At 31.1% G+C, this 19,367-nt stretch overlaps 1 protein-coding gene across 7 annotated transcripts in view; it reads left to right on the forward strand.

Annotated features, from left to right (window-relative positions):
- LOC123009428 (zinc finger protein castor homolog 1-like) overlaps positions 1-19,367 on the forward strand; it is a 110,989-nt gene that overhangs the window by 79,197 nt on the left and 12,425 nt on the right. For 6 of the 7 annotated variants that reach the window (XM_044405733.1, XM_044405729.1, XM_044405734.1 and 3 more), the window contains exons 3-5: positions 1,607-2,209; positions 14,179-14,510; positions 15,279-15,366. In XM_044405733.1, the coding sequence (XP_044261668.1) occupies positions 1,607-2,209; positions 14,179-14,510; positions 15,279-15,366 (1,023 nt within the window). The remainder of the gene's footprint in view (positions 1-1,606; positions 2,210-14,178; positions 14,511-15,278; positions 15,367-19,367) is intronic. The other variant, XM_044405735.1, reaches the window with a different exon arrangement.

Below are 19,367 nucleotides of genomic sequence, written 5' to 3' on the forward strand. Positions count from 1 at the left end.
AGGAGATAATAAAGAAACTTGCAAAGATTTCTATATTTTAAATTTTGAGAGAAAATAAGAAAAAAATTGAAAACTCTTATTATTGATTATTGATTAAAAGAAAAGTAATAGGAGAAAGTTGGAAAAAATTTTAAAAAGTAAAAAATTTAACAATAATATATAAAGTCAGTTATCGAAATGCAGAGGAAAAAGTTAATGAAAAATGAGGAGAAGACAAAAGAACCACGGAGCAAAGAAAAAAGAAATATTTAATATGATAATGATAATTTGAGAAGAAAATAGTAAAAGTAAAGCAGCAAAAGACTACAAAAGGTGTTCACTACCCTCGACCCTATAGATTTTTGAAATTGTAATTCAAATTTTGTGATGCGATTAGCGATGACAGAATTTATAAAACTAATCATTATTTAAACAGATCGGAAACTTTTTTCAAAGCTTAATAAAAAGATGACATAGAAAAATACGCTTTGTTGAAATGGTAGTTCCAACTACTTTTGTAGCGCAATCAGAAATCATAAAACTCACAAATTTAACAGCAAGAAAATATTTAAAACTTGCAAATTTTTTGTATTAAGATTGTAAAAAAAGAGGAGAAAATAAGAGAGAATAAGGAAACGAAAAACACAATTTTCATGTTTTTGTCATTTATAATTTCAAGTTGTCAATAATTGTTTATTGTTTTATGAACTGGCAATTTATTTATTAAGTGAGACAAACACCGACATTGAGAACAGTAAGTACAGGATATGAAACAATTTATTTGCAAGCGATTTTTGAACTGGCAACTTGTTGTATTGCATGAAAAATTTGAAAAATGAACTCTGGTTGAACTATGAATTGAGATAATTTAACTAATTAACTAGTTTGCTTACGACAATCGACGTTTCTTGAAATTGTTTTTATGGAATTGGCTCTTATAGTCATAACGAGAAAAACACCGAATAATGAACAAAAGTTTAAAAGTACGATTTTTGAACTGGCAAACCTTTAATATTATGAATGAACAATATAGTTAACGTTTAACTTAGAAAACTAATTTGCTCACGGCAAACGGAAAACAAAGAAATATATACTAAAGCTAGAATATCAAATGTTTGAGAGTGAAATGAATGCTATTTGTGAACCGGCAAGTTGTTTATTCGGTAAATTTGAAACCGGCAACTGGCAAATTATTGCTCAATGAGAAAAAAACTAAATCGGAACGTCAGAGCAATTGAAAATTGATTGTCGTGTTTGAAGAGGAAATTTTTTAGGACGCAAATTCTCGCTGGAATGTTGTTAATAACACAAATTGAAGTGGCATTTTTGATTGATTTTTTTTGTAGATTGCTTTTTAAAATTTCTCATCTTTGTCATTTTCACACATTTCTTGTAAATCCCAATTAATCACCATCTAATAATAGAGTCCTCTTCACGCAATCCGCACAAAATTTAAGCTCATTTTAATTACTTAATTTAATTAATTAACTGGTGCGACTGGTTCTATCGAAGCTTGAATTTTAATAGGTTTCAGTAGCGTGGTTATCTCATCATAATTTTCCTTCCACCCATCTGTGTTTTTTTATGTAAATTGCATTTTTATTGCCTTTCTTCAACTCTGTTACAGACCAAGTGGCGGCCAAAATGACCGCCGAAAACGACACCTACGACCGGTACCACACTAGCCAGGTCTTCAGCAATTCCGCGGCCAATTCGAGCGACTCCGAACCGGAAACCTATCCGACCAGTTCGCCGAAAGCTTCCGATCAACCAAAACGCAACAAAAGGAAGAATTTTAAACCGCGATGTTCGAATGTTTCGTATCCGGAGACGCCGGAAACCGCCCTCAATTTGGGCGAATTTGCCACCAATGATAATATTAATAACAATGTTAGACGAAGGAAGACGCTGGCGACGAGGAGGGTCGTCGTTGATGCCAAATACTCGCCAATGGATTTGAGCAAAACGAACGATAGCGAAAATTCGAATAATAGCGATACGGATGAGTATAATGACGACGAAGCGGAGAGTAAAATTCCGTCGAGTTTTTCGATACATACATTGGCAAAACCGCACGTTTCGGAAGCCGGAGGACAGCATCAGGGACAGATTAGTGACATGAGGGAGTACGCGATGAATACGATGAGGGAACTGTTGGGGATTTATGGACTTACGTCGGAAGTCGCCGAGAGCATATCGAGGCAGCTGCCCATCGCGGCCTTCAGCACCGGTAAGGCCATTTTTGTTACCGCTTGAATTGGCAACATTATAAAACTTTACCAAAAACGCTGATTCTTGAATTTTGTACTTTTAAACAGAGTGAACTGTGATAAACTGGCAGAATTTGCCAACAAAACTAAAATATTGGTTTGAATTGGCAGGCAATAAATTGGCAATATTGTAGAATAGCTTGCAAACTGTGCTGTTTAAAAAAAAGACTGTTTTTGAACTGATAAACTGGTAATCTGTCTTTTATGAAATCAAATTTTAAGCCAGAAAATTTAACTGAATTGTGGTTTAATTGAACCGTTTGAACTGAAGTGGCATTAGCTGGGATAATTGTTATAAATTACTAGATTTTTATTTATTTGTTAAACAAAAAAATTAAATTCTGATATCTAAAATGTCTTGTTGTGAATTATGAGAATGAACTGGCAAATGGTTTATTAAATTAAAATTTAAGTAAACAATTTGATTTTTTGTTTGAACTGGCAGTAATTATAAAAATTGACAATAAATTTGAACTTCTACTGTTTGAAATGTCAGATTTTGTTAATAATTGAAAAATTTTGAAAGATAAATAGAGATTAATTTTAAAAATGTTGAGCTGGCAACGAACATTTATTATATCAACTGTCAAAGTCTGTCAAGTCAAATTTAACACAGGCAAGTTGGCATATTTTAATTTTTGAAATGACAACTACAGAGTTATTTTTAAATTTAATTAAAATTGTAGCTACTGTTTGAATTGTCAATAAACTAGTAAAGCTTTTTTAAATATGAAATTGGAAGTTTTTTATTGAGGAATTTAAAAACCAGAATTAACTATGAAACAAATACTTATTTTGAGGCATTTTTGAAGTGGCATCTAGTATAGTATAGCAATTATTATTGTTGTTATAGCTTCTAAACCTACAAATATTTATTGTGAAGCATTTTTGAACTGGCAACTAATAGTACAGCTGTTATTATTGTGATAGCTGCTAAACCTGAACTATACAAGACAGGTAAGTTGGCATATTTTGATTTTTGTCGTTTGAACTGTCTAGGACCTTGTAAAGGTTTTTATTAATTGAGCAATTAAGAAATTTTTGAACTGGCATGTGAGTAAGTTTTTAAAAAATTGACTGGCAACTTAGAAATTTTTTTTAGTAATTAGCAAAAACGTTTGATTTTTGAGCACATTGTTATTTCAACATATGTATAATAAGAGGAAATTTTTGGTGAAGTGGTAACAAAAACCGTAATCACGTTTTTTATTGTTATAGAATGTAACATCTGAATCATCAATCTTTATTTAAATGTTATTTCGTTTCGTTGTTGCGTAATATTGGATTTATAAGAAATATTTCTATTTTTCGAGGCTAACAAAGACGTGACCCGGTGGTTTATTGATTGACAGTAATCAAAAGCGTCCGACCACTTCATCCTTTTGTTGGGCAAAAGGGTGGCCTCAAAAAGGGTCGTAATCGTCTTCTCGAGTTTAGTAAAAAAATAAGGGAAATTAGTTCCGTTCGATTAACCCTAACGGAAGCTCGCCCATCGAAAGTCACTCGGCTTCAGCTCTGGAAATTCCGGCATCCACTCCTTCACCATGTGTTTGCATGTCATTCGATATTGCTCCATCTGGTTCAATTTAATTCACAATGACGGATTTCTGCCTTACATAATTTGAATTGTATTTGACCCAGATCGTTGTATTATTTTTTTTTTGGGAAAATTTGTGTATTTTTCGCGTCAAGTTTACAGTTATCCTCGACGTTTATTTAACTGTTGTTTATTCCGAAATTTGGCACGTTTGAAGTAGCAATTGACGTTTTCCGGTAGCCGTGATTGCGTCTAATTTGAATAATTTCGAGAGAAAAGAACAAATAAAAGAGGAACGAGGCGAGAAAGAGATAACACGACGTATAAAATCAACACATGTGTGAAGATAGTGAGTGTCTGTATTTTAATTCATTTTATGTTTTTCATCTATGACCGAGCACATTGTGGATAATATTTCTCATATTCGAGGCTAAAGTAAACAACTTATTAACACTACGAAGCAATTTAATGGGCGTTACTTTTGACGTTAAGTCTGTTTTCCATCAAAAAACCACTTGAATAGTCTCCACGACGATAAACACCACTTGACGAGAGGCAAAAAAAAAACGAACGAAGAGAGAAAAAATACGTACACAGACATACCATACATGAGTTTAGAAAGTTTTTAGGAATAATTCCGATATCTTAATAATTAATTTCGAGTTCGTTCACATCTCTGTCTCTCTTTCGCCGAGAGGAAGTGAAAAAATAACACCGATTCGGGCAAATTCTTTGTCGCTTCCAGCATCAGAATCCGGTTGATGATGGGACTCCCGTTTGGTTAAATTGTTGATTGACGCTCTTTTTTTTTTCACCTTGCTGAGAGGCCGCTGGATGATAATCTAGGTTTTGAACTAGCAATTTAGGAGCGTTTCAGATAATCAACAACGCAAACAAAACCAGGAAAATATTTACCAGTTTAAAAAACCGTTTCAGAAAAGACAAAATCAGGCATTTATGAACTGGCACTGCCAGTTTATGTTCCAGTAAAAATCTTTAAAATTGCATCATTGCTATTTGCAAACACAAATTTGAACTCTATTGTTCTTAAGTTTGTAAGTTTATTTAGGATAATAATCAAAGCAGTTTGGGATATTTTTATTTTTTTGAACTGTCATGTTTTTATATTTGTTTCTATGTTTGGAAATTTTAAGCTTGTTAAGCTAGTTTTTTGGTCACAACTTTTGAATTTAAAGATTATTGACTATGATTAAGCTATTTTTGAAGTGGCAAGTCGGCTAGTATTTGCCTCTGTTAAATTTTTGAACAACAAATTACAACGATGAACCGAAAAAACCGAACAAATTTGAGTATTCAGAAATGTGGAAAAGATTTTGAAAAGAAGTTTGAATTGGCAAATTAGATATTGGAAGTTTTTTCTTTTATTACTCCCAAACGTAGTAGAAAACTTTTGAACTGTTTAATTAAATTGGTAAACAGGTTTTTGAACAGTTTTAAACTAGTAAACGAGTTTTTTTCTAATAGAAAAACACAGTCAGATAGGAAATCAAACAGAGCTCATCATATTTATGCCAATTTTGAACTGGCAAGTTTCAAGATTTTATTAAATTTACTTGGTAGTTCATAATATTGGTAAAATATTACTTAAAAATGAGAATAACTACTTAAACTAAATTCCAACGGGTGTGTCACTTTTTTTGAAGTGGCAGTAGCAGATTATATGATGAAAAGTTAATTAGTTTAATGAAAAATAATGTTTTCTTTATTTATTTTTTTTTGTTAAACATAGTTTATAATATTAGTAAAATATAACAGCAAAAATGATAATAGCTACTTTTGAAGTGGTAGTAGAAAATTATATGATGAAAAATTAATAAATTCACTGAAAAACTGTGTTTTTTTAATATTTTATATTCTGCAAACATGCTACTAGCTACTTTTGAACTCATTTTGAACTTAGTTTTGACAGTTGTGCCACCTTTTTTGAAATGGCAATAACAGATTAGGTATATGACGAAAAATTAATTAATTTTTTATGTTACTGCAAAATGGTAATAGCCACTTTTGAACTAAGATTCGACGGGTGTGCCACTTATTTTTAAGTAGCAGTGGAAGATTTTTTAATGAAAAGTTAATTAATTTAATGAAAAACACCGTTTTCTTTATTTTTTCTTTCGGTTATTAAATATTGTTTATATTATTGGCAAAATATTACTGTAAAATGATAATAGCTACTTTTGAACTTGGTTTTGACGGTTGTGCTATCTTTTTTTGAAGTGGCAATAGAAGATTATATGATGAAAAATTAATTCATTTACTGCAAAAATGATAAGAGCTACTTTTGAACCTAGTTTTGACAATTGTGCCACTTTTTTGAAGTGGTAATAGGATTAAATGATGAAAAGTTTGTTAATTAGTACAATGCAAATGAGTGTTTTCTTTTGAGTGTTTGTTACAATAAAGGTCTTAAAAACTGTCCTCAATCGATTATTGAATAAAAATGCTGGACCCCACCCTCGACAATTACCGATAAATTAACAATAACACAACGAAACAATTCAAATATTTCATTCGGTCGTTGTGATTTATCGTTCCGGCGAGGTTTTCTATAAATCGCAACCAGCGCTACCACGAGACTGAAACATATTACCATGATCTAATGTTTCAATACAGCACTTTATATTATTCTTACACAATACCAGCTTGGACTTTATTATCCTTCGCACAAACCGGGTTTGAAGTAAAAAATCGTCGACCCACGACCATTTACCACATATTAAGGGAAATCACCCAAAAAAAATATTCACGCGACCCTCGAACCGTTTTTTTTGTAAGCAACCCCTCAAGGGTTGAAAGATGATACCGGGATTAGTAAATGATGTTGTTACCTCCCGTTAAAGACCATGAGAAAATTTGGGGTTAAACGTATTATCCTTGGTAAATTGTGCAATTTTTCAACGTTTAAGGGTAAAAAATGGGTATCTGGATGTCTTTGTCATCCTTTTATTGTCCTTGCACGGGAGGGAGTTAAGCCGAAACCGATATGCGGACTGTGTGAAATTTTTTCCCCCTTATTAAGACACTCGAAGGGTGGCGAAGAAAAAAACGGCGATTTTTTTAAGTACCTCGAGGGGATTTTACTTTAATCGTATTCAAAAATTCACAGTTAGATAAAAATGGCCAAAAAATTTTTAATTGGATACAGAGTGACCATTTCTCTTCTAATTTACCTTAATTTGAATAATTGACCACATTCTTGGACCGAATTTCGTAAAACATTGGAAGTTTCCGCGACACTAAACGTTAAATTACAATTTTTCATTGTTTGAAACGGTAAACGATCAATTGCATAATACGCAATTTGCCGATTATGTATAATAGATATACACATGTTTTCGTTATGAATTTCAAATTAATTATGAGGTAAGAGGCTTGTTTGAACAGGCAAACAAGTTCGTCGATTTTTTTACGTCGACATAAAATACGGTTAATCGCTTCATTTATTAGACGAGACGACGGTTGAATTGACAAATAAATTTACAAATGATGCGAGCCTCAATTCCTACAACAGGTAAATTATTTCGGGTTAAAACATTACCAAACCACTCATTTTAACATCAGGTAGACACAAAATTGTAATTTTCCGCGTTTATACCACCTCATGATGACAATGGAACCTAATTTAAAACGTTTCCTTGTTTTTAATTAAAATCTACAATTCCGGTGTAGACTCTTCGACATTCAAATGTTGCAAGCAAAACGGCAATTTGTACGGGCAAATTTCTTAATGCTTAATTTGAACTATAACTTTCTGTTTAATACTTTGTGAACTGGCAAATGTGGTTATTTATGCCAATTTATGATAATACTTTGAACTTTAAGTTTACCTAAGGTTCAATCATTTTGTAAACTGGCAAATGCTGTTTTGAACTGGCAACTTTATAAACTGGCAAATTTTACCCAAATTATGATATTATGTTAATGCTACTTTCTTGATGATTAATTTGAACTGTAACTTTACTGTTTAATACTTTTGTGAACTGGCAAATGTGGTTATGAACTGGCAGATCTTGTCCCAATTTATGATAATACTGCTTTTTTAATGCTTTCTTTGAACTTTAAGTTTACTGTTCAATTCATTTGTGAACTGGCAAATACGGTTTTGAAATGGCAATTTTATAAACTGGAATCTTTTACCTAAATCATGATATCGTGATAATACTACTTTCTTAATGCTTAATTTGAACTATAACTTTACAGGAATTTGCAAATGTGGTTATGAACTGGCAGTTTTTATGCCAATTTTTGATACCTAATACTACTTTCTTAATACTTCCTTTGAACTCTAAGTTTACCTACTGTTCAATTCATTTCTGAAGTGGCAAATACGGTTTTCAAAAGGCAATTCTATAAACTATAAATTTTTACCCAAATTATGATATTGTGATAATACTGCTTTCTTAATGCTTTCTTTGAACTTTAAGTTTACCTTCTGTTCAATCATTTGTGAACTGGCAAATACGGTTTTGAACTTACCCAAATTATGATATTGTGATAATACTGCTTTTTTAATGTTTAATTGACTGTAATTTTACTGTTTTACTTTTGTGAACTGGCATTATTTTTTATTAGTAAAAGTAAGATGTTATTGTATCGGATCTCTGAAACTGTTTGTCGTTTCAAAACGGTAAAAATCTACAATTTGCCAAAGAAAAGTAATTTTGCAGTTTTATTGAAACATAAATTACCAAATGATTTGTTAATTAAATCAGTTTATGCATTTATAATTTTTCTATTAATTCTTAAATTGGTAAATCAGTTCATAATACTTAAACGTTTACAAGTTTAAGAACCTGTAAATTCTTTTATCAAATTAGTCATGTTTATTTTATTTTTTTGCTGATGCTGTATTTGAGTGAAGAAGTAAAAAAACGAAAAAAAAAAAACATAATTTTAAAATATTTGACTCTGTTTAGTTCTCTGTTTATTGTAAAACAATAGGAAAGAAGAAGTTGAAATCGTCGAAACCGCTGAATAGTGACTAAAAATAGTAAAATTAATTAAAAATCTTGAAAGGAACAATGACAGGAAGTGGCCGCCGAAAATATTCATTCACCAAAATGTAATATTTGGAAAAGTGTCTAATTTATGGAACCCACCGATCATTGTCATTTTTTTGTGATATTCAAATGGAACAAACCACTCCTCAAGGCTCCTGTTCTTATCTTCCCAATCGTCCAACTTTCTTCCTTTCTATTGTCAATTTAAATTTATGAAATCCAAGGCGATTGGTGATTCCTAATTGAAATTTGTTGGTCGTCGTCGTGTCACCGAGAAACCTGTGAAGGCAATAAAAACATCTCCCGGCAATAAAACAATATTTACAGTAAAAATATGACTAGATGAAGCCGAAAAAAAATGATAATAAATGCCGGTTATGTGTGCACAGCTGCAACACATGTCTTGTAATTTAAAAGTCGATGAAAATTTTTCAATTGTTGGAACTTATTATTGCCAAAAGTTAATATCTTTAGTGACTAGGTAAAAATTCCATTTCATCTACGTCATTCGATATTCAAATGTCTAATTATTCAAACGAATATGGCACCAGCTGTCTCTTTCTGGTACACAGGGGTCATGACGTTTCCGTCTTTGTTCAACCAGCGAAACAGATAGCATCTCATTTATGATAAATTGAAAATGTGTTCTTTAATAATACCAACCAAAGGTACGGTCGAGTCGGCGGTGGAACAGTTGAAAATCGGGTTTCTGGCCGCAGCTAACTAGACTTTTAGATCGAATTGTGATTTACATCACAAAGACAAACCTTTTCTTTAATTTCGTGTAATTTCTCAAAACGATCGATAAATTATAACAGTCGAGATTTATTAAAGTCGTCTAGGAATTAGCCCAGAGCAGGTCCGTAACGGTTCCAAAAATTATATTATAATGTATAATTACCTCGCTTTTTTCGCGCTGACGTAGATCGAAAATTACTCACAAAACGAGATAATTTTCTTACATTTCTGTGTTTTTTAACGGTAATCTTAGGAGTGGTTCGCATTTTTCTCGTATAATTATTATATGCTCCGTGTAATTTTCGGTGAATATCAATTTTTTACATCAAGCTTAGGAATTTTTACTTTTATGCTTCGTTTTGATTAAAAATTATTTGTGGAGGAGCTCGAAAAAAAATGAAGTGAGAGACATGCAGTGAGAGTTACGACCCTCTTCTTCGCTTCAAATCCAACAGGCCGTTCACTAAAATTAAATGTCTCGAGCTATATTTAAAAGCATCCAGCAGGTGTTACCGGGAACAATTACGAATTTCTTTAAAAACCATAAACTTAAACTGGCAAATTTAACGTAAAATTAGAAATTTGAGTGTAATTCATCAAAACCTGGTTTTAGTTTAATTTGAACTACCGTTCATGAACTGGCAAATATTTGTTGTTAGAAGTATTTAAAAACGTACAAGAAAAACAATGAAGACATTTTGCTCTACTTTGTTTTCAATTTCAATTTAATCTGGAAACTCCTGGGGAATAAGTGAATGTGACAATTTAGTGAGATTTACCGACTGTATGTACAAACAAAGTTGAACTGACAATTTACCGTTCAACAATTTCATAAACTGGCAATTTTTTCGCAAATTTATGATAAAGCCTTTTTTTAATTATTAATTGAAATTTATTTGAATTTAAACTGTATCAGTTTACGGTTCAATATTTTCATGAACTGGCAAATTCGGTTTATTTTAAGCCAATTTGTTTTTGTTTAATAGAGAGATATAAAAAAAACACACAAGTAAAACAAAAAAAGGACATTTTACACTACTTTATTTTCAATTTGCTGTTCAGTGATTGCATAAAGTGGCAAATTTGACTAAAAAAATAATAAGAAAATTACATCACAATTGGGATTCTATAGTTAAAATTTTGATTTTATTACTTGAATTTGAACTTCAACATTTCAATAAACTCACAAATTTTGACAACACATTTAAGTCGTTTCAGTTTTGTCTAAGAAATTAGCAATGTTTATTTTATACAAAGAATTTAAGTATTTCGGCTGAAAAAAAAACAATTGCAAAGTGGTAAACATTAAAATTTGCAAGGCTTTTTGTTTGTTTGTAAGTAAAAAAATCCTATTGACCATCTGGTTTGCAATTTCTTGTGAAATAGTGTTCGTAATTGATGAAAATGTCTCGATCGGCGAGGGGGCGCATATTTGTGGCCGTCTCGTGTTGTGTTCGTATCGATTAAAAATTAAAAAAAGTAAAAAACTCGTCGACTCGAATAAGAATGCAAAGTCAAATCATTTATCATTGTGTGTGCTGGAAACAAATGAATTTTCCTCGGCCAGCTTTGATTATAAGTGGATAGTGGGAAGGAGACGGCTTACCATCTGAAGGAGATACAAACAGAAGCCTTTCGGTAAAGAAATAAAAGAAAGACTCGGGGGGGCTCGAAATAGAATCGGTCTCTCGATGATTAATATACAAAACACAATACAGTCGCGCGGGGTTAAAAAACACACACCGAAAAAATGTAAAAAAGTTCAAGCCCCAAAAGTACGAGTGTGTGGAAAAAGAAACGAAATTAATGAATAAATAAGCTATTTATTATCGGCCAACGAAATTTAAAACGAATGGTCCGACGTAAACCGTACCATTAATTATAAACCACTTGAAAAAAATTACGATGGGTACACTGTAGGGTTAATTGATGGTATTAAAAATCGTGATTTGGCACTTTGAGAACGCGCCAAATTCAAATTTCCAGTCGTGCCAACCGAATTTTTCTCCCGCATACCCTTTTATTAATATTAATGATTTGAATTGCAGAGTCAACATGAGATTTCAATAAGTAATGCCTGTAATAAGAGATGAAGAATTTATAAAACGCCGTATTGTGTTCGGTACAATATGAATACGAAATTACCTGTTTTCATATTTTTAATATCAAAACACAATTGAATGCTGGCTGTTATGTATGCACGTTCGCTTTTTTGCTTGCTTTACTTAGTCCTTTTATATTTTATTTTCTTCCTTCAGTAAGTACAGTCGCAAACAAAACCAACATTTTTCCAATCATGAATATTAACATCAATGGCGAAAATAATGCAAAAATTCGATTAACGATGTAAATACACGACTGGTGAATCGAATTTTCATAAATGAGTGATTCGTGAATTTTGATGTTTTGGCACATTTAGGAGATGATTTCGTAAACAACGGGGTCGTTAGCACCGATGATTTACATATAGGGAAAATCTAACGGAAAAATTTTACCAAAAATGGGACATTTGTTACATCACGAAGAATTCAAAACAGAAAAAAACCTTCGAAATCGAATTTTTAAATTTTGTTTTGTATTTTTTTACTATTTAAACAGGTAAAGGGTTTTAAAACTGCTGGTTAATTATGTCTAACCACTCAATCACAAAACCCAAATAACAAGGTTTAAATTTAAAAACAGCCTATTAGCATTTTTTAAATAATACTTGGTTTAGAAGCAGAAAATATTTAAGGGAAAAAACTATAAAACTAAAATCTCAACTATAATGTAATTTGTTTGTTACTATAATTTTTTGCTTTTCTTCGATTTTTTAAATATCTCTCTATTAAACAAAAAGAAGTGTGTTTAAAATGAATCGAATTTGCCAGTTCATGAAAGTATTGAACGGTAAACTGATAGTTTAAATCTGTATAAATTTCAATTAATCATTAAAAAACAACATTTATTATAAATTTGCGAAAAAAAAATGCCAGTTTATGAAATTGTTAAACGGTAAATTGTCAGTTCAAGTTTGTTTGTTCAATGGGTAAATTTTAATAAAACGCCACTTTCACTTATTTTCCACCAGTTTACTGATTAAAAGTGATGAAAAATTTTAACTAAAATCTCAATTGAAGTCAATTGTGATGTAATTTGCTCATTACTACAATTTTTTTTAGTCAAATTTGCCAATTTATGCAATTACCGAAAGGTAAATTGTAAACAAAGTTGTACAAAATGTTTTTTTTTGCTTTTCTTGTGTTTTTTAAATATTTCTTCATTAAACAAAAAGAAATTTGCTCTAAATGAACTGATAAATAAATTTCAATTAATAATTAAAAAAAAACACATTTATGATAAATTTGCGAAAACATACCAGTTCATGGCATTGTTAAACGGTAAATTGTTAGTTAAAGTTTCTTTGTTCAGTCGGTAAATCTTAATAAATCACCATTTTCACTTATGTTTCATCAGTTTACAGATAAAAAGTGATGAAAAACTTTAACCAAAATCTCAATTGTGATGTAATTTGCTCATTACTTCAATTTTTTAGTCAAAATACAAATACAGTTCAAAATGTTTTTTTGTTGCTTTTCTTGTGTTTTTTAAATATCTCTCTATTAAACAAAAAGAAATTTGCGTAAAATGAACCGAATTTATCAGTTTATGAAAGTATTGAACGGTAAACTGATAGTTTAAATTTATATAAATTTCAATTAATCATTAAAAAAACAACATTTATCATAAATTTGCGAAAAAAATACCAGTTCATGAAATTGTTAAACGATAAATTGTCAGTTCAAGTTTGTTTGTTCAGACGGTAAATCTTAATAAATCACCACTTTACTTATTTATAACCTGCAGATTAAAAATGATGAAACTAAAATCTCAACTGTAATGTAATTTGCTCGTTAGTACATTTTTTAGTCAAATTTACCAGTTTTTGCAGTTATTGAACGGCAAATTGAAAACAAAGTGGTGCAAAATATTTTTTTGCTTTTCTTATTGTCTATTGTGGGTATATGTTTAAATATATTTTTATTAAACGGAAACAAATTTGCATGAAATGAACCGAATTGGCCAGTTCATGAAAGTACTGAACGGTAAACTTGTAGTTCAAATTCAAATTAAGTTCAATTAATAATTTAACAAAAAACAGTATTTTTTACCATAAGTTTGCGAAAAAATGGACAGTTCATGAAATTGTTAAACGGTAAATTTTTCAGCAGATTAAAACTGAAAAAAATTAAATGTTTATTAAAATTAAACACAATATATAGAGTTGCAAATCATCAAGACCGATTTCCGGCTTGAGCATCGTAAAAATCCTCAAAATCGCTTATAATTGCGCTAAACGATTCTCACAAAGCCATTGTGCATTTGATTAAAAAAAAGCAATCGTCCAATCATCGCCTATCACAACACCCATCTGTCTATTAGGTTACATTACACGATATCTGATTGGCATATACATATAGATAGTTTAATTGTCGACGAAGAGGATCCTCAAGTCCATTGACCCTCACTAATATCTAGTATATGAACACGCATATTTCATCTTATTATAAACACAGCAAGCCATGCATTATTATTATTGACAATTGACAGCCGATCAGCCGATGTATATCTCTTTTTCTTTGAATTGTTGCAGGTAAAATCTTTGAGAATTTTACGCTGAATCCGATGAAAATGGATGTGGGTGAGCCGCCGAGTCAACCACCGACCCCTCCAAGCACGCCACTGTCGCCCAAATCGACGACGGGGGATCATTCAGCCAAATATACCTCAACGAACATCCCCAACATTCCTAATCTCGTTATAACGCACAATTCTAGTCCGAACATACCTCAAAATTTCAGCACACAGCAGAAGACGCCACTCAATTTGGGCGTCAAACCAAAAACCATCACCTACGCCAATGGAGACTACGGCGGCGGCGAGGAGAAGGTGGGAGGGGACACTAAGGGGGCGCAAGCATCGCGGGTAAATTAATTTCGCAAAATTAATTTATCAAATAAATTAAAATCTTGAAAAATTTTGACTTCCGAAATTAAAAATTAGAAATTTTAAATTGTCACTTCCTCTCAAAGTCTTCAAAGATAAACAATGAAATGCATTTTCGTAATTACGGACCGGAAGTGACACCACTCACAAATTACCCGCCACACAATTAAAAAAACATTTAAAAATTGAAATTTTCGAAATTAGATCGTGTTTGGTAATGAATCAGTCTTACACAAGGCGCGTCATTACGTTTCCATTTTCCTGAATTTGTTTGAGATTTCCGCCGAAAAATCACGCTCATTGTTCCCTTCTCCTTAATTACCTTTCACGGTAATTTTGATAACGAGAAAAATTGTGAGAATCGTTACGATTTTATTTCAAGATCCGACTCTTCCTGAGCATAATTAAAACGTAAATTACTCAGTCTTGCGCGCTTTTTTTTCTAACTTTAAATTAAAAGATCAAGTCCGATTTCTCCAACTGTGTCGAAAAAATCTAAACCATGAGAATCAACTTGTGTGTACTTTACATATTTTCACACAAATTTTATAACCTTTTCATTATTTATACTGCGTTTTAGAAGCCATTTCGTCTCTATTGTTTGTTCTCGATTTACTGTTAGGTCTTTCTTTTGATTCTGACACCGCAAATTTGCATTAATTAGTGATTCTAATTGCTGGTAGCAAATTGCATCTAATAACAGTACACGATTTTGAAGAAATTATTTTTTTTCTCTTTGACCCGCAGGGAATCTTTCCGTCGAATATTCTCCCGTTTGCACAACTCAAGACTGATTCGACGAGTCCGCCGCCGTTTGAACAAAATCCTCTCAATGGTAAGTACGCCACTGGGGCGGGTAACAAAAAAAACAGTCAATTTTGACTTTGAATGTCAGATTTTTTACTTTTTATTGATCAAATTTATTTATTTTTTGTATTTTGGAGACAAGTATTATTTTGTTATAATATCTCTTTATTCAGTTAATTTTTTTGGACCGATTTTTTATATTTAAATGTTGAAATGCGATGGTGTTGCTGCCAAAAAGCTCTCATTTTTCAATGTCAAATTTGGGTACAAATAATTTTTGATGAATTTATTTCAACCAAACCTATTTTTTAGATTTTAAAATTAAAATAATTAAAATATTTTTTTTTCTGAAATTGTTCGCAAAGTGGACGAAATAGTTTGTAAAATAACCCAAAATAGTCAGTAAAGCAGTACTTTTCGGACTCATGTCATTACAACATGTCGAAGACGTTCGTAAAGTTGACAAAATAGTCCGTAAAGTGTGCAATGTTGGTTGTTTAATGCATATTCTAAATACTTCAATATTTTATCAAGACTAATGTTTTTTTTTCTTAACTTATTTTTGGTTTACACACCAATTTTTTTTAATCGATTGTATTTTTACGAATGTTTAATTTTTTTGCTAGGAATTGACTCAAATAGCGTTATTATGGCTTAAAATGACGATTTTCAAAGTTGTTTCTGTAAAATCTCCCGATTTTGAGATTTCTGTCTATGCAAGAAATTTCAAATTTGTCTTAAACACATCTTTTCTATGATTTTACTTTTTTTATCTGATCAAACAGACTATCTACAAAATTTTATAAAAAAAATACTGTTTGCAATACTGAAAACAGGGGCAGAAGATGTTCATTTTCATATCTTCTCTTCCTATTTTTCAATATTGCCAACAGTATTTTATTTAATTTTTTTTAAATTTTGTAAATAGTCTTGTAAAAAGTCTTCGGCCTCTGTTGCCAATTTCAGTCCCAGACTATTTTAATCGAAAATTTAATGTTTAATTTTTACAACTTGCTTGACGATTGGTAAAAAAATGAGAATATTTTGTTATTTTTGTATAAGACAAATGTGTTTATTCAACTGGTTTTGTTCAATTATGCTTTTTTATCAAATAATTGCATTATTTGAAGAGATTTTGATAAAATCATTAAAAAAATTGCACGTAAAGAAAGAAGCTTTAAACGTGTTATTTTGCGTTGTTTCGGTTGATTTAGCTCACTTTTTACTGAATGTGGCTTATTTTAATTTAATTTTTTTTTCTACCAATTTTTATTTAATACAAATCACAGTAGGAGTTGGTAACTTGATAATTGCGAAATTTGATTGGTTTATAGGAGCAGTATTGCTTAATTTATTCAAAAATTGGATGTAACACAGACATTTATCATTTTTCAAAGCAAATTTTCGTTCCAATTCGGAGCATCTGATGTGGTTCGATTTTGCTCTTTGGTTTGGAAAATGTCAGATACTCTGGCAGCGTTTTCCCGGATTTTAATTAGCTTCTCGCCGCATTCAAATTCTAATTAAAGAGCATAATGCAAGTTTATCCGAAGCCAAGCTTGAGGATTTTTAAATTTCAAATGCCAAATTTTTGGCTGACGCGGCGTCGACTCGAAATTCTATTTGAGCAAAAATTTTCTAGTCGCGTTTTCGGTTTTAAAATAGATTTTATCCCAGTTAATTACCGACGAGATATACCTCTGTCTCTCTTTTTCGGGAACGCATTGTGCAAGTCGGCTGGGTGAATCATTTGTTTCCACGGCACGCTTTATGTAAGGCCGGGAATTGTGTTTTTTTCACTCCTCTCTCTCTCTCTCTCTCTCTTTCTCTCCCGATGACAACACGGCCAACTGTGATATACACAAATTGCCTTAAATTGACTGTGACAGATTTAATTCCGTTTCACATCCACTTGAGTTTTATTAGTTGAGGAAAAATTCAGCTCGGTATTGGTTTTCGGCTTCAAGTTGGCGTGATTTTTAGCTTGTTTTCGATGACGTTTCAAGGCTTGTGCGATTTTTCGATTGAATTATCGACGATCATGGGAGGAATGTGATTTCGAGCGTTTGATTAAATCATATTGAAATAATTAATTGCCAAATTACCCAAAAATATGTTCACTGGGTCAGGTCAAGCCTAACTAGATGACCATCATTATTGCATAAAATACCAACTTCCTGTTAATCAAGTCGCGTGGTCCCAGAACTTGACCATAATAAAAAAAATACACAAAAGGGACAACTTTGTGTTATTATTATAGTGGTAACATTAATGACGATGTTTCAGGTAATTAATTACAATTTATACATCGAATTTTTTTTAATTCAGGTAGTAAAATATGTGTAAGTACTTGGTAATAATAATTGTGTTGGGACGTAATTGCTATGAAGATGAGTATTTTGTCGTAAAATTTTACAATGACGTTCCATGTGTGTAATAAAATGTTAAGTTTGAAAAAAGTTAACTTTCTTCTTGTTTTTTTTTGACACTTTCTCTCATTGTCTTTTCTAGAAAGTTATTGTTCCACTTCTCACTCTGAAAATTCGTACTCGTTAAAAAAATTTGGTAGCTCCGCCCATATTCTGTAATTTAAAACTAGCACCACCCACCACGCTATCAGCTCCGCCTCCACAAATTCGTACTTGTGTTATAACAAGCAAAAACTTGTTTGTAATTGCATAATTTTAATTCATTTACCACACACAAAAAAGGGGGAAAAGTTTACAATAAAATAAAACGTGGCTTTTAATTAGAAGAATTAGATTTAATTTAATTAAGAAAAATACAAAATGCACATTTGCAAAGTGAAAAAAAACTGTTTAAGAAACTAAATAAATTTGGCAGATTTCATTAAAAAAATGCTAAAATCAAGTTAAAAAAGTTCTAAATCACAAACTTTTTAATTCGTTTAACTTTTGTATGTTATTTTTTAAAAACACATTAATTTTCAATGCCTGATCAAAAAACAAACAATAAAAATTATAAAAGTGCAATAAAACAGAAACAAATCATAGTAAATTTGGATTTGAAAAAATTCCACTTGTTTTAATCTTTATTATGTTACACAATTTATTAATTTAATTTTAATTTAAAAATAATAATAATAATAGTTTGTTTTACTAGAAAAAACAAAATGGCAGCCTTGGCTTCGCCTCGGCTGCTCTTTCAAATTCAATATAATTACAGATTCTCAAAAACTACTTAAAATTTAAATTTTGAAAGTTTCTGGTTTTAATTTAATAACGAGTTTAATAATGTTTTAATTTGTTTAATTGTTTCTATTTATTTTCTATAAAATAACATTAATTTGTAAGTCTTGGTCATAAAAAGGAAACAATAAACATTCAAAAACTAGAACCACCCTGTATATTGATTATTTCAGGGATAATCGTCGATAATTCAGTTATTTTTGTTACCTAAAAAACCACAAACAAATTTTTTTGTTAAAGCTGACACCACCCACCAAGCTACCAGCTCCGCCCCCACAAATTCGTACTTTAAATTATAACAAACAAAAGCGTCTTTCTAATTGCATAATTTGAACTCATTCTAACAAATTATTTAAACAAAAATCTTTCTTAACTTTTTAGTATTTATAAACGTAAGATATAATTTTTTGTAAAAATTACGTAGATACAACTTTTTCTTTACAGCTCATCATAATTTTGGCTTCACCTACAAATTCCGAATTATTTAATATCTAGTGTAAACATCAAGTTAAATTTTGATTTATTAATTTAGTACAATTTAGAGGGTTATACTCCGCCCCAAGTTACTGACTCCGCCCTCGAAAATTTTTACTTTTTAGCAGCTTTTTTTTATTGCAAGCTTAAAATATTGTAGTATTTTTATTTTTATCTAATTTAATGTCGGGTTTTAAAGAAAAATAGGCATATTTTGAAGAATTTCGAATGTTTCGGTTAAAATCGTGCGTTTTAAACACGACCCCATGCATATTTAGCACGTCCGAAGGCGCGAGTTTTATTACATTCAGACTGTTGCATATAGTCTGTAGATTGACGGGGTGAC

The sequence above is a fragment of the Tribolium madens genome, unplaced genomic scaffold (assembly GCF_015345945.1).
Source record: "Tribolium madens isolate multiple individuals breed KSU strain unplaced genomic scaffold, Tmad_KSU_1.1 Scaffold_71;HRSCAF=194;Tcas5.2_LG6, whole genome shotgun sequence".
Classification (NCBI taxonomy): Eukaryota; Metazoa; Arthropoda; class Insecta; order Coleoptera; family Tenebrionidae; genus Tribolium; species Tribolium madens.